The sequence below is a fragment of the Ranitomeya variabilis genome, chromosome 2 (genome assembly GCF_051348905.1).
Source record: "Ranitomeya variabilis isolate aRanVar5 chromosome 2, aRanVar5.hap1, whole genome shotgun sequence".
Taxonomy (NCBI): Eukaryota; Metazoa; Chordata; class Amphibia; order Anura; family Dendrobatidae; genus Ranitomeya; species Ranitomeya variabilis.
This window is the reverse complement of record NC_135233.1, coordinates 70,886,611-70,901,547: the sequence shown is the minus strand read 5'-3', so window position 1 is coordinate 70,901,547 and position 14,937 is coordinate 70,886,611. Positions and strand designations below refer to the sequence as shown.

General features: G+C 43.6%; 2 protein-coding genes across 4 annotated transcripts in view; one reads left to right on the top strand and one right to left on the bottom strand.

The window, feature by feature from the left end:
- The window catches only part of DNAAF10 (dynein axonemal assembly factor 10), a 30,083-nt gene extending 19,826 nt beyond the window's left edge, over positions 1-10,257 (top strand). Inside the window, exons 2-8 of one of the 2 annotated variants that reach the window (XM_077282537.1) lie at positions 1,467-1,567; positions 3,969-4,099; positions 5,099-5,200; positions 5,403-5,518; positions 6,585-6,719; positions 7,512-7,609; positions 7,977-10,257. In XM_077282537.1, coding sequence (XP_077138652.1) covers positions 1,467-1,567; positions 3,969-4,099; positions 5,099-5,200; positions 5,403-5,518; positions 6,585-6,719; positions 7,512-7,609; positions 7,977-8,184 — 891 coding nt within the window. In that variant the 3' untranslated portion in view covers positions 8,185-10,257. The remainder of the gene's footprint in view (positions 1-1,466; positions 1,568-3,968; positions 4,100-5,098; positions 5,201-5,402; positions 5,519-6,584; positions 6,720-7,511; positions 7,610-7,976) is intronic. The other variant, XM_077282538.1, reaches the window with a different exon arrangement.
- A 2,131-nt stretch (positions 10,258-12,388) lies between these two features.
- Positions 12,389-14,937, bottom strand: part of LOC143804440 (uncharacterized) — a 95,368-nt gene continuing 92,819 nt past the window's right edge. For both annotated transcript variants that reach the window (XM_077282543.1, XM_077282542.1), the window contains exon 21: positions 12,389-13,352. In XM_077282543.1, the coding sequence (XP_077138658.1) occupies positions 13,213-13,352 (140 nt within the window). In that variant the 3' untranslated portion in view covers positions 12,389-13,212. The remainder of the gene's footprint in view (positions 13,353-14,937) is intronic.

Genomic DNA, 14,937 nt, shown 5'->3' with positions numbered 1-14,937 from the left:
CCGTGGTCATACTGTGCCGAGGACATATTGTGCCGCTGTGCCGTGGTTGCGAATGCCACTGTGCCGTGGAGGTATTGTGCCAGGGTGCTGCGCACGCGTGAGCCACTGTACCAACACAATTATGTAAGGTTTTAAAATGGAGCTATGCCTTAAACAAACTGTATTTTTGATAACCAGCCAGGTAAAACTCACCGCTGGGGGCTGCAACCCTCAGCTGTCAGCTTCAACAAGGATGGTTATCAAGGACAGAGGGGTCCCCATGCCGTATTTTTTAATCATTTAAATAAACAATTTAAAAAACCCCGTGGGGGTCCCCCCTATTTTTGACAACCAGCCTTGCTAAAGCAGACAGCTGGGGGCCGGTTTTCTCAGGCTGGTAAGGGGCCATGGATATTGCCCCCCCCAGCTTAAACATAACAAACACCGTTATACTCACCAAACGCCTATTCCACCGAAGCCCTCGTCTCCTGTAAGAAAACAAAAATAAAATCCAACAATATCCCTCACCTCTCCGTCGTTCTGTCCCACGCCGTAATCGACTTGGAGGAAAAACAGTTTTCAACCTGGATGGTGCCAAAATGTGACCGTCCACTCCAGGCTGAAGACCACTGGTGAATGAGCTCATGACCGGCGGTAACGTCATCGAAATTACCCCCGGTCACTGAGGCTGTTTTATTGATTAAAATGTACTTTGTGGGATGCCTTTTAAGTTTGTTTCCATATTTTACGATAAGGAAAAACTTCTTCAATTGTGGGCTTTTTTTTTTTTAAATAAATATCAAGGTTGAACTGCGACTTTGTCCAAGTTTTTTTAATTTGACCCTCTTTGTATTTGAGTTTGACACCCCTGGCCTAGAGCTATATCTGTGGCATCTGTCTATTTCTTTTTACTTAAAGGTTCTTTTTCTCTGTACTCATGGGGTACAACCTGTGGCGTACCACCAATGGTGGCAGGCCACGCGACTGCTATGGGGCCCGATGGGTGAAAGGACCCAATATGGTCCGGTGGCCACATGGTATGTGCGCCTTTGATTAAATGTCAGCATCGCTGCCACGTACCTCCTCCTCGGAACTCCTGCTCCATTCTACGCAGGGCCCGGAAGCCATTAGTTGCGAGGTGATAAATGGGGAGCGCTGCCTGTGGGAACATGAGATGGTGAGCCGGCCCGGCTTGATTCTAATATGTCCCCTCGCCACCTTCCTTTGTTTTGTGCAAAAAAATTCCATCCAGCTACTTGGGAGACAGGGCTAAATATTCTGGATGCAGTCTGTGCACATTACCCTCTTACCTGGGAAGGTGCAAACTGTGCATCCAGAATAGTTAACCCCCTCACCCCTGTAATGTGCTCAAAATGCTTCCGTCCCGTCTTTTGCTCTGGGGACCCATGATTTCTATGGTACAATGTACCTAATTGATACGTTTATTAATGTTTTTTTCTTCTTTATATCTTTTATGTATTGAATAGATTGAGAAGGCAAAACCCCTGAAATGTGGGACGTTTGGAGCCAGTTCTCTACAGCAGAGATACTTGGCCACAGGAGACTTTGGAGGAAATCTCAATGTCTGGTAAGATATTACTGATCTGATCCAATGTCATTTTCTTGCTGGGAAGTGCAGTAGATGGGAAATTGATGTCACTAACAGGTGCTCTTCACACAGGGACATCTGCTAGTGTACGATTGCGTGAGATTGGAAGGAAGGTGATTTTTCCCATAAATAGCTTTTCTTCTGTCCATGTATCTTGTGTTATAGAGAATCCGCTCAAGTAAAGTGGCTGCAAACGAGACACAGCCCATCGCACAAGAGAAGCCATGTTTCCAGAAAAAAGAAAGCGCTCCTGATTACTATCTCAAAAACTCATTTACAATATGTCCCACTGTGCCGCGTTCGTACTGTGCCGCGTTCGTACTGTGCCGCGTTCGTACTGTGCCGCGGTCGTTCTGTGCCGCGGTCGTTCTGTGCCGCGGTCGTTCTGTGCCGCGTTCGTATTGTGCCACTGTGCCGCGGTCGTTCTGTGCCGCGGTCGTTCTGTGCTGCGGTCGTTCTGTGCCACGGTCGAATTGTGCCACTGTGCCGCGGTCATACTGTGCCACTGTGCCGTGGTTGCGAATGCCACTGCCGTGGACGTATTGTGCCACTGTACCGCGGTCGTACTGTGCCGCGGACATAATTGTACCACTGTACCGCGCGGTCGTATTGTGCCACTGTGCCGCGCGGTCGTATTGTGCCGCGGTCGTATTGTGCCACTGTTCCGCGGTCGTATTGTGCCACGGTCGTATTGTGCCACTGTGCCGCGGTCGTATTGTGCCACGGTCGTATTGTGCCACTGTGCCGTGGTCATACTGTGCCGAGGACATATTGTGCCGCTGTGCCGTGGTTGCGAATGCCACTGTGCCGTGGAGGTATTGTGCCAGGGTGCTGCGCACGCGTGAGCCACTGTACCAACACAATTATGTAAGGTTTTAAAATGGAGCTATGCCTTAAACAAACTGTATAATTTAGTAGTAAGGCGAATATAATAAACTTTATCTTATCAGAGAAATCTGCTTCCTTCCCCATTTATAAGGCTCTTCTTTTCCTCCCCCACCCTACTGAACTTGTGATCAGCTCTGAAAAAAAAACCAGATTGAATCTGTCTTGTTCAGACAAGTTGCCTCACTGTAGTGTCATGTGTCACTGCTTATTCTACTCTATGGAGAAGGAAGGTAAGGAGCAGGGAGAGAAAACAAGCAGAGGGAGATGCGGAGAGATTGTACTGAGCTTTTTAAAAATTCTTTTATCTCACCCAAGAGTTTAGTTCCCATCCAGACCGCTCAGCACTGCTGCATAATGTCCTCCTTTCTGCTGGCTCTCTGGGTGCTAAGTGAGAAAAGAACAGGGATCTCTCATTGTCTGCTGAGCTTTATATGGGAGAGCTCACAGGCAGCTGGTCTCTTCCCACCAGCTCAGAGTGAATTGCAAAGAGTCGGCAGAAGGAAAAAATGGTGAAAATACAGGACACAAGTGATATCATGGCTAGATGTCTTTTTTCCTCATGTCCACACAACATATTCAGAAAAGTTACTTGAGAGTAGAATTACCCTGTAAATCAGCGTTACACTTCTGCTGCCGCTACAGTGATTGATGTTGGATTATTAACAGCTTCTCCGTTCTCTGGGCTGATAATGACTGATGGAGCAGGTCACAGTCATGCAGGCAGATTCATTCATTTTCCCTGGTTTGGAATAGTCTTTTTTGGATATGATGTACAATAAAAATCTATATTGTGGTGCTGTGTTAGCCAGGAAAATCAATGTAAATACTTTTATGCCCCAAAATGACCACAGTATTCTTTATTACCTAACCAGAAAAGATATATCACTCCAAGAATACTTTGGTCATTTTTGGGCATAAAATTATTTCCATCGAACTTGTTTATTCCAAATGATCAGTAATTTGGTGAGATTCCTATCCGTATTAACTGCTTATTTCTGGTTCCCAAGTCGTTGGCTGTGACCTAAAGGGGTTCCCCAGGCATATGATGTTTATCACCTACCCTTGGGATAGGTCGTCAATATCTGATCATTGAGGGTCTCACACCAAGTGTTTAATAGAAAGCCCTCATTTGAGATCGTCAAGGAAAAAATAAAATGTATGGCTCCTGGAACCCAACACATCAGTGAAAGAAAAAATAAAAGTGAGAAAAAAAATGTTTTATCATGAAGGTCAAAATGGGCTTTGTCAGGAAGGGGTTAACGCTTTGTAGCAAACACTGAATGTGATGCACTGACTGTAATGTAGAATAAATGTGTAACGTCGCCATCTGCTGGCAGAAATGACAAATGGCATAAAGGAGACACAATGAAGTGTTTGAGGGATGATGTATACCAATTAAAGGGGTTGTCTGAGATAATAATGGAGGGTCTGCTTTGTGCCTGAAATGATCAATACATTTCCACATCTGACCACAAATTGATGTGTTTTGTAGGAATCTGGAAGCTGCTGATACTCCCGTTTACTCTGTGAAAGGGCACAAGGAGATAATAAATTGTATTGATGGAGTTGGAGGCTTGGGAATTGGGGAAGGAGCCCCCGAGGTTGTAACAGGAAGCCGAGATGGTAAGTCTAATGTAAACTAAGATTTCATTGTAGATTCCTAGTTGGCTGAAATGCTGCCACATAGAACTGAATGAGAGAACTCTGACTGCCGGCAGTCACCACAAGGGGGCGCCATCTCTTATTGAATGTACTGTATTTCCAGGAGGGGCAGCAGAGTTAAGGCCCCGTCTCACATAGCGAGATCGCTGCTGAGTCACAAGTTTTGTGACGCAACAGCGACCTCAGTAGCGATCTCGCTATGTGTGACACGTACCAGCGATCAGGCCCCTGCTGCGAGATCGCTGGTCGTGTCGGAATGGCCTGGACCTTTTTTTGGTCGTTGAGGTCCCGCTGACATCGCTGAATCGGTGTGTGTGACACCGATCCAGCGATGTCTTCACTGGTAACCAGGGTAAACATCGGGTTACTAAGCGCAGGGCCGCGCTTAGTAACCCGATGTTTACCCTGGTTACCATCGTAAATGTAAAAAAAACCAAACACTACATACTCACATTCCGGTGCCCGTCAGGTCCCTCGCTGTCCGCTTCCTTCACTGACTGACTGCCGGCCGTAAAGTGAAAGTACAGCACAGCGGTGACGTCACCGCTCTGCTGTTAGGGCCGGCGCTTACACAGTGCAGGAAGCGGACGCCGGGGGACGCGAATGTAAGTATGTAGTGTTTGTTATTTTACATTTTACACTGGTAACCAGGGTAAACATCGGGTTACTAAGCGCGGCCCTGCGCTTAGCAACCCGATGTTTACCCTGGTTACCAGGGGACTTCGGCATCGTTGGTCGCTGGAGAGCGGTCTGTGTGACAGCTCCCCAGCGACCACACAGCGACTAAACAGCGACGCTGCAGCGATCGGCATCGTTGTCTGTATCGCTGCAGCGTCGCTAAGTGTGACGGGGCCTTAACGTCACAGTGCAGAGTTCTGACAAATTAGCCTCCGTTTACTAAAGCATGACATGTTATTACATTTATTTAACACTTTACGCTCGTGATTGCTTTCTTGATAGGCACTGTGAAGGTCTGGGACACAAGGCAGAAGGACACCCCGGTGGCCAATATGGAACCAGTAGAAGGAGAAGCCAAAAGAGATTGCTGGACCGTGGCATTTGGTAGGCGCCGATGTCCATGTAATACAGTAAGGTTTAGAGCAAATCAGACCTGCAAGTGTCATAAGGAAGGAGACGAAACTTCTTAAAGGGTGAAATGTAACTCCTCATCCTCCATTTACGGGGCATAGAAATAGTGCGGTTACCTCACAGGACAGTGACGAAATGCCCCTCACATACATGTGACGCTGTGTTCTCTCTGAAGGTCACGCTTACAATGAAGAGGAGCGCGTGGTGTGCGCCGGCTATGACAACGGAGACATTAAGCTGTTTGACCTGCGCAGCATGTCCTTAAGATGGGAGACCAATATCAGAAATGGGGTACGGTGATCACTTCTTTTTAATTCTCCTCACTGCTTTCTGGTTGTAAAATGCTCCCTCTGATGTCAGCCTGTAACTCGTGGGGTGGATGCGAATTGCTTGTGTAGCCCCCTATATATCGATGCTGCGGAGTGACCCCGCATGTGTCAGTTTATGCTGCAGGCGCCTATATTCTGTGCATCTTTACCACAACAAGGCTTTTATTATTTCCAGTTATTGAACCCTTGGTGGCCAGTAGAGGTGGAGTGCGGTCTCCAAGACTTTCCTTGTGCTGCCCCTACTTTCTGGGATGCACTTCCCTGATTTTCAATTTTCTCCATCCTCCCATGTTTTCCTCCAACGCTTCCCTTTTCTCTCTCCAGTTTCCACCACTCCCCATGCGCTCGGTAGCGTTCCATGCTTGTGGCCGTTTCCTGCATCTTTCCTCATATACCCTTGTCTACTATAATAATAGGTATCTGGACCATTCACTACAAGCACGTTGTACCTCCAGCCTCCCCTCTACCTCCTTAGATTCTAGACTTGTGAGCGGGGCCCTGACTCATTTGTGGGTTCCTTTGTTCTCTGGGGATGACAAGATCGGGTGTTGAAGTGTATGAAAATGGCCGTCCGAGCCAAGGTCATTGCATGTAGCTGACTTTCCTGTAGTGATTATGGGGGGCCTCTAACCATCTTGCCATATAAAGTGTCCGCCTATTCCCTTTACTTGGCTTGGGCTAGTCCAGGTGGACAGTAATGCCGTCAGTACCCTCAGATATGCCACCATTGTTTTTATGAAGGTCTCTTCTATGTTCAGAAGTGCAATAGTTCTTTCCTAGGGCTTCATTTTAGCTGGTGGTAGTGACCATAGCCGGCCCACCACCCTCATTCCTCATATCCTTCAATGTATGTATTAGATGGCTGAAGCCACATACAGTTGTGATTTCCATGGAGCGTAGCGCAGTACGGCCGCAGAGTCCCCGTTGGGCAGCCTCCCGGTGAGCCGCCCCATCACCTTGTGAATGTCTCCACGCTCCTGATGAGCTCCATACTTCCTTACTCTTCACCATTATTACGTTTGTTTCAGGTCTGCAGTTTAGAGTTTGACAGAAAGGACATCATGATGAATAAATTGGTCGCCACATCTTTGGAAGGCAAATTTCATGTCTACGACATGAGGACCCAACATCCTACGAAAGGTTTTGCATCAGTAACCGAAAAGGTAATTCTCTATTCTACTCCTAAATTGAGCTTTCCATTTATAGAGATTTATGCCATAAAGTTTAATGGCAGACGTGATCCACTGCTTATTGAAGCTCTGTTGTAGCATTTCAGGACTAGCCCACAAAGGAAAACAAAGTGGGGGGAAGACGGCCCCTTTGGGTGCCATGTGTATGCCGGTCTCCTGGGGAGGTGCATGCCAGAAGGATTCAAAGAATCTTGTTGTTGGAATGCCAGCTGGGTGGGGTAACGGGCTGTTTTTGTCTCAAAATGGTCCTTAATGGGGTTTTCCACTTTTAGAATAGCGAACTCACTCCAAACATTGCCGGTCACTGCAGTCAGACCTCTGCCCTCCCGGATTCACTCTCCTTGTCTCCACATACAGCTGACGAGATCATTATATCTTCTATATGTAAGAGAGCCAAGCTATAAGAGGCAATTAGCTTGACCTACAACCTCCCCTTACTCACACTTCCTTTCCACATTTATATGTGCTGTGTACAGAATGTCTACTGTTGAGAGCTGACAGGGAGAAACCTATCACCAGCAGAAGACTGACAATGTGACTCCACAGTATACTTTAGGCAACACTTGCAGCAGTTTAATGAGATCTATCTCTGTTGTCAACCCTAAAAATGGGAAAAGAAAAATCCATTAAGTGCTCAATGCTAGTTAGAAACTGTTGGCATAGCATGCGGTTCATTTTCCCGTTGCATACTGGAATATGTTGCACTTTACACATTACAAAACTCTACAAAATGTAACTAGAAATGATGAAAACTCTTTACTTCAGGCACACAAGTCTACCATCTGGCAAGTCCGGCACCTGCCACAAAACCGAGATGTCTTTATGACGACAGGAGGAGTTGGAAGTCTTCACCTCTGGAAATAGTGAGTACCGTCTTTTATTTCTGGAGTAGAAGGCAATAAAGAGTTTTTTACATGACCCAAGAAAACCATCATAGAGAATATAAAAAAAAGGCACCAAAAGGAGTAAACAAAATATTGCATAGCCATATGTAATAACCGCCATGATAATGATCAGACATCACACTTCGCTGTCATCACTAAGTACATTTAAGGCCCTTTGATTATGGTCACTGGACCTCTGCAGCCTCAGGATCATTTCTAGCCATTTACCCTCCTTTTCTGCAAGGGGGTCAAAACCTGTAATAGTTATTCATTGACCTCAATGTACGATACGCCATATTTTTTTTTAGTCCTTTACTGACATACGATGACTTCTTTTTTTTCATAGTGAATATCCTGCCCAGCGATCCCGGAAGGACCCCGACGGTGTGGACATGGGAGTGGCGGGAACGGTCAGCCTCCTCCAGAACGTCACTCTGTCCACGCAGCCCATCTCCAGCATCGACTGGAGCCCCGATAAGAAAGGCCTGTGTGTTTCCACATCTTTTGACCAGACTGTCCGAGTTCTGATTGTCACCAAGCTCAACAAACTTTAATTTCAAGACAATGAGAATCTTATTTTTTTTTTCCTACACCTTTATCTGCTTCAGAGAAGCCTTCATGTCTGTGATTCCTAAAAAAATATATACAGTGCCTACAAGTAGTATTCAACCCCCTGCAGATTTAGCAGGTTTAATAAGATGCAAATAAGTTAGAGCCTTCAAACTTCAAACAAGAGCAGGATTTATTAACAGATGCATAAATCTTACAAACCAAAAAGTTTTGTTGCTCAGTTAAATTTTTATAAATTTTAAACATAAAAGTGTGGGTCAATTATTATTCAACCCCTAGGTTTAATATTTTGTGGAATAACCTTTGTTTGCAAGTACAGCTAATAATCGTCTTTTATAAGACCTGATCAGGCCGGCACAGGTCTCTGGAGTTATCTTGGCCCACTCCTCCATGCAGATCTTCTCCAAGTTGTCTAGGTTCTTTGGGTGTCTCATGTGGACTTTAATCTTGAGCTCCTTCCACAAGTTTTCAATTGGGTTAAGGTCAGGAGACTGACTAGGCCACTGCAACACCTTGATTTTTTGCCTCTTGAACCAGGCCTTGGTTTTCTTGGCTGTGTGCTTTGGGTCGTTGTCTTGTTGGAAGAAGAAATGACGACCCATCTTAAGATCCTTGATGGAGGAGCGGAGGTTCTTGGCCAAAATCTCCAGGTAGGCCGTGCTATCCATCTTCCCATGGATGCGGACCAGATGGCCAGGCCCCTTGGCTGAGAAACAGCCCCACAGCATGATGCTGCCACCACCATGCTTGACTGTAGGGATGGTATTCTTGGGGTCGTATGCAGTGCCATCCAGTCTCCAAACGTCACATGTGTGGTTGGCACCAAAGATCTCGATCTTGGTCTCATCAGACCAGAGAACCTTGAACCAGTCAGTCTCAGAGTCCTCCAAGTGATCATGAGCAAACTGTAGACGAGCCTTGACATGACACTTTGAAAGTAATGGTACCTTACGGGCTCGTCTGGAACGGAGACCATTGCGGTGGAGTACGTTACTTATGGTATTGACTGAAACCAATGTCCCCACTGCCATGAGATCTTCCCGGAGCTCCTTCCTTGTTGTCCTTGGGTTAGCCTTGACTCTTCGGACAAGCCTGGCCTCGGCACGGGAGGAAACTTTCAAAGGCTGTCCAGGCCGTGGAAGGCTAACAGTAGTTCCATAAGCCTTCCACTTCCGGATGATGCTCCCAACAGTGGAGACAGGTAGGCCCAACTCCTTGGAAAGGGTTTTGTACCCCTTGCCAGCCTTGTGACCCTCCACGATCTTGTCTCTGATGGCCTTGGAATGCTCCTTTGTCTTTCCCATGTTGACCATGTTTGAGTGCTGTTCACAAGTTTGGGGAGGGTCTTAAATAGTCAGAAAAGGCTGGAAAAAGAGATAATTAATCCAAACATGTGAAGCTCATTGTTCTTTGTGCCTGAACTACTTCTTAATACTTTAGGGGAACCAAACAGAATTCCGGTGGGTTGAGGGGTTGAATAATAAATGACCCTCTGAAAAGACTTTTCCCAATTTAAAAAACAAACAAAACAAAGAAATAACATTCTTTTTTGCTGCAGTGCATTTCACACTTCCAGGCTGATCTACAGTCCAAATGTCACAATGCCAAGTTAATTCCAAATGTGTAAACCTGCTAAATCTGCAGGGGGTTGAATACTACTTGTAGGCACTGTATATTTTTAACTGTCTCTCTTCCTTGTGACGTCTCACTTGGCCCCTCTTTTTAATGATTATGCAAGATGGAAAGGGGGAAAAAGGGAAGTCGGCTCACATCGTTGTATTCAGACGCTTCTTTGGAGAGGAATCGCCACATGGAGCTGTCCTGGTCCTGAAGCCAAGCAGAGGAAGAAGTCGTCTCCAACGTTAGTCTTTTTATAAACATCCTTGAGCATAAACTTACACATTTCGACTAAAACGTCTTATTTATGGTCTATGAATAAGACGTTTTAGTGGAAACGCGTCGGTTTATGCCCAAGGTTATCGGTGATATGCCTGCCTATCTGTTTTTATAAAAAGACTTACAATAAAGGTGAATGTTTATCCTTAATCATTCTGGAGACAAATTTTCCTCGGCTTGGCTTTTTTTTAATGATGACCATTGTTAGCATGACACTTTTTTAAAATACTTGCGTTCTCCTCTGTATCATGATGTTATTTTTTATTTCCTCCTGGAAATGTACAAAATGACAACCGGATGTGATTATAGCCCGTGTTAGTGTCAGTAGGGCTTGTTCCTGTAAAGATTGGTCAGGAATGCTAGAGAGACCCTCCACAATTGGTATTTCATGGGGTATACAAGTATTTTCTAAGACAGACCAGTTAGTATTGCTTACTGGTTTTCTATGTAACCAGTGTTCCTTGCAGAGTAATGCAGCCGGTGTTGGGACTTATTGACACAACCATATAGCAAAGGTATTTAGGGTCCGATGGCCATTAACTCGCAGGAATGTGTTTTGCTTTTCAAGTTAGGAGACCTGGGTGCAGCTGGGCATTGTGGCTGTAAAATACAGCGCTGCTTGTGTGAGTACGATCTTAAAGGAACTTCCCAAGAAGAGATTTGCGTTACATCATACCCTAGAGGGTTTCCATGAGTCAGATTAGTGCACCGTTTATGATTCCTTTAAGTTATGATATTTTATCTGAACGATCTGATCTACTTGATTTCTAGTCCCCTGCCTGTTCAGAGCAGATCCGATCACAATGATGCCTACCTAGCAGAGTTAGCAGAGATGCCTACTTACCACCTCTTACCTGGCAGAGTCCGCAGCTCTTCTGGCGCAATGTCACACTGCAATGATGACGTCACGTCAGGCCAAATAACAGAAGAGCCGAGGATGCCAGCCGGTGAGGGGCCGCTGACTGCTGCCGGGGCCGATAGAATGGGACGTCCGAATCCATTTGCTCCAAGGCCCTCAAGATGCATTGAGAAGCGGCACCTCTACAGGAGGAGCTGGAGTGTAAGAAGCCACTCGGAAAACACATTTTCTATATATGTTTTCACAGTTTCATAGTAACATGTAAATATACTTGTTTTGTAAATGAGCTTTGTAGTTACTTTTGTATGAGGAAGCGTCTGATGCTGTGACATTTGCGATATAACATTGGTCCTACAGAATATATAAAACAATGAAAGCAAAGTACGAAAATACATATGCAATATTGGGAATTATGGCCGATTCCCAATCAGCTATTTTACTATTACCTATTATCCCACTCTGACAGTTCGGTGTATCCATAGACCACTATGGACCCAATAAAGACTTTTTGGCAAAGCGGAGATTATCACAATGTTTGGGCTTTGCTCACGGAAATGATGAGATCCAGAGATTGTTATGAACAAAAACATCGCTTATACTAAGTTTCGGTGCCGGAGCGGCGTCTTTCTCAAGGTGAAAAAAAACCTCTTTGCCAAACTTATCTAGATGTCCTCTCCTCCAGCCACGGGGTGGCAGACACGACACGAGACTTCTATAGACGTTGGGTCCTTACACAGCCATTACAGGTGAGCTACCAACACCCTCACCCCATCCTGTTCCTTATGGTACTGCACTATCTGTGCACGTTTGTCAGATCTTTCCCATAAAGACCTTTTGGTGTGGGCATCGTTATATGCCAGCATACCTGGTCAAGCAATTAAATACAATGGCATCCATGTAGTAGAAATACATGTAATAAATTAAAAGTCAACTCTACACGCGTGCACGCCAGACGTCCACTATTTGTCACAGACATCTGTATATCTACCTATTCTATGTGTATATTCTGTATGTGATTTTCTGGATTTTATTTTTGATATTCTCTCAATGTTAAAATTACCCTACCCTTAAAATTATAGTCTGTTCATGTCTTTGTCAGTGGGCAAACTTACAAAATCAGCAAGAGATCAAATATTTCCCTCACTGTATGTGTTCTATGTGTATATATTCTATTCTAACCTGTCATTCTGATTTTACTATACGCTGCACATCAATTTCCAGCTTTTATTCTATCTAATATATAAATATATATATATATATATATATATATGTGTGTGTGTGTATATGTATGTATGTATGTATGTATGTGTGTGTATATATATATATATATATATATATATATATATATATACACACAGTATATATATATATGTGTGTGTTTTGAGGAATATTTCCTTAGAAAACGATGTGTAAATGACAGAATTGTTCTATGTAAAAGCTCATGTTAAAATCGCACTGCACTCGGATGTAAATCGGATGCTAGGTGTGAAAAATCGGATTGTACTCGCATTACACCCGTGCGCCTCTCTGCAGGGAGACTCGGACCGATTTTTCATACGTTTAGTGTGACTTCGGCCTTAAACAGAGTCCATTCACTCATCACTAGTCAGTGTGCTATCCGGATAAAAATCTGATGACACATGTCCGATTTATACGCTTGTTTGCTTGAGTTCTTACTCTGATCTGTACAGAAGACAGATGACTTCAAAAGGCTGACGTGGAGATCTGAAATAATGTAAAGACACTTTTTAAAATCAAAATAACATTCTTTTATTCGACTATACAGATTAACCCTATAACCATAAAACAGCAGCTGCATCAAAATAGTGCGCATACATCTGAATGCGTGCTGTATACACACACAACGGTATGTATATAGTTTTTTATTTATTTTTGTAGTGAGAGGCTATATCAGAGGCTATCTGCAAAGCTTTCTTTTTGTGAATTAAGATACATTACAAAAGAAATGGTTATAGCCATAATTTTTCTTGATGAATGTCTAGTATGGATTCTTGGCATAGACCTGCAGATGCAAAGTCTGGAAATTAGTGCTGGTCTAATGTTAGCAGGTTACAGTGTTATAAAAAATCATTTCCAACTGGACGTTTTCACGTCATACACAGAACAAAGAATTCTATCTGGCTTTGCGTGGAATTCACATTTTAACATAATAAAGTCAGATAAAGAACAACACATTTCTGTTCCCAATGATCAAAAGTAACTATTTTTTTTTTTTTAAATAAAAGTGTTCATTATTTCATATCCAGCATTTAAAACGAAAGAAATCTTGCAGATCCTCGTCATCCTCTCGCTTATTGTGAATGCCGGCGTACACCATCTTGAGAATGTTGGTTTTGAACTTTGCTTCTAGAATGGTTATATACTTCTCCAGAGAACCTGAAATAGGAAAAAAAAAACTAAAATGAGCAGGTACGATCTAACTATATAAAGTCCTTTTTGCACATGATTAGACCACAATTTTAATGAAATAAACATGTTAGTGATGCACATTGTATCACTACCAAGGCACTGGGGACAGTTCACATGCTAAAAAGGACATGATCCCTTTAAGTTATCTTAAAAAGATACGATTAAGGAAAAATGAACACATTGTCACTGATTTTGTAAGATGATTGGGATCCTTCACTCAGCATAATATTTTTTTTTTTGCAAATCTGAATTGTGGATAACGTTAACATGGGAAAAAATATTTTTCATGTTTTGTTAGTATCAGTACACTAAGTTTCAGTCTGGAATCTTCATTCCTTCATTTATTGTCAGACCCATGATGTGAAGTTTGTAGCCAGACCCAAGTTTCAGATTTCTTTCTTGACTGTGTCCATCCCACTAACATAAATATTAAAAGACCGACTGTCACTTCCATACAGAGATCAGGTGTGAAGAGGTGCTTACTAAGACTAGCCATCTCCATATACAACCAACAAAATAAAGCTGCACTCTGTAGCGCTATAGCATGCAAACATGAAATATCTCAAATTTGAATTGTATTACTGCACTAGAAAATATGAAAAATTGAGAATATTTAGCTCATAAATTGGCCAATTCATGTGTATCCGGCAGCTGCGATAAGGCGAGTCTCGTTGCTGGGACCTATCCTGTAGGGACTCCTCTCAAATATTTTTCATGTTTAGTTAGTAAAAGTACACAGTTTCAGTCGGCAATATTCATTTATTTTTAGACACCCGATATGCAGATTATGGCCAAGATTCAGATTTCTCTCTAATCATAGTGTCGATCCCACTAATATAGACTGAATATGTGGTCTGTGTATAACCTGGGTGCTGCTGAATTCAACAGCTCATATAGCAGCACTACTCCTACCCTGCACTTATTTCCTCTTCATATACTTTCCCTCTTTCTACAGCTTTTTTTCCTTCTCTGTCCTCCTAGAGACTCTAGATACTTTCTTCCCACTCCACATTGTGGAGATACTATAGATGTTCCACCCTCTATGTGATATACAGAAATTGGGTGCTTTTCAAAACTGATACAAATCGGTCAAACCTCCTGACGGCAATCCTTTCTTCTACCTCCCTTCTCTTACCACTAGGCCGGGTTCCCATGTCTGAGATATACGTTCTGTGTACAGATTACATTAATCTGATTGGTGGTCTCTTTATCGGAAATATCTGCTTTATAGGTATATATGGGGTAGTTGGTTGGGGCAAGGAGACCTGCCCGTCAGACTGTGTATTGCCATCTGAGCACGTACCATATATCACAGATGTATGAACCTGGCCTAAGGGCTTGTTCAGAAGAGCGTATTATGCATACGTGAGAACATGGATTTAAAAAAAAAAAAAGGAAGAAACATCAGAAGAAGAGAACATGGACCCATTATAGCCAGTGTGCCAGTGCAAATGGACAATTTTCCAAATGATCTGCAGTGGGAAAAACCAATAATCGCAGATCAGCACACAATTTTCGAACGTGACTGACCCCAGTTTTAGTACGGCCATTG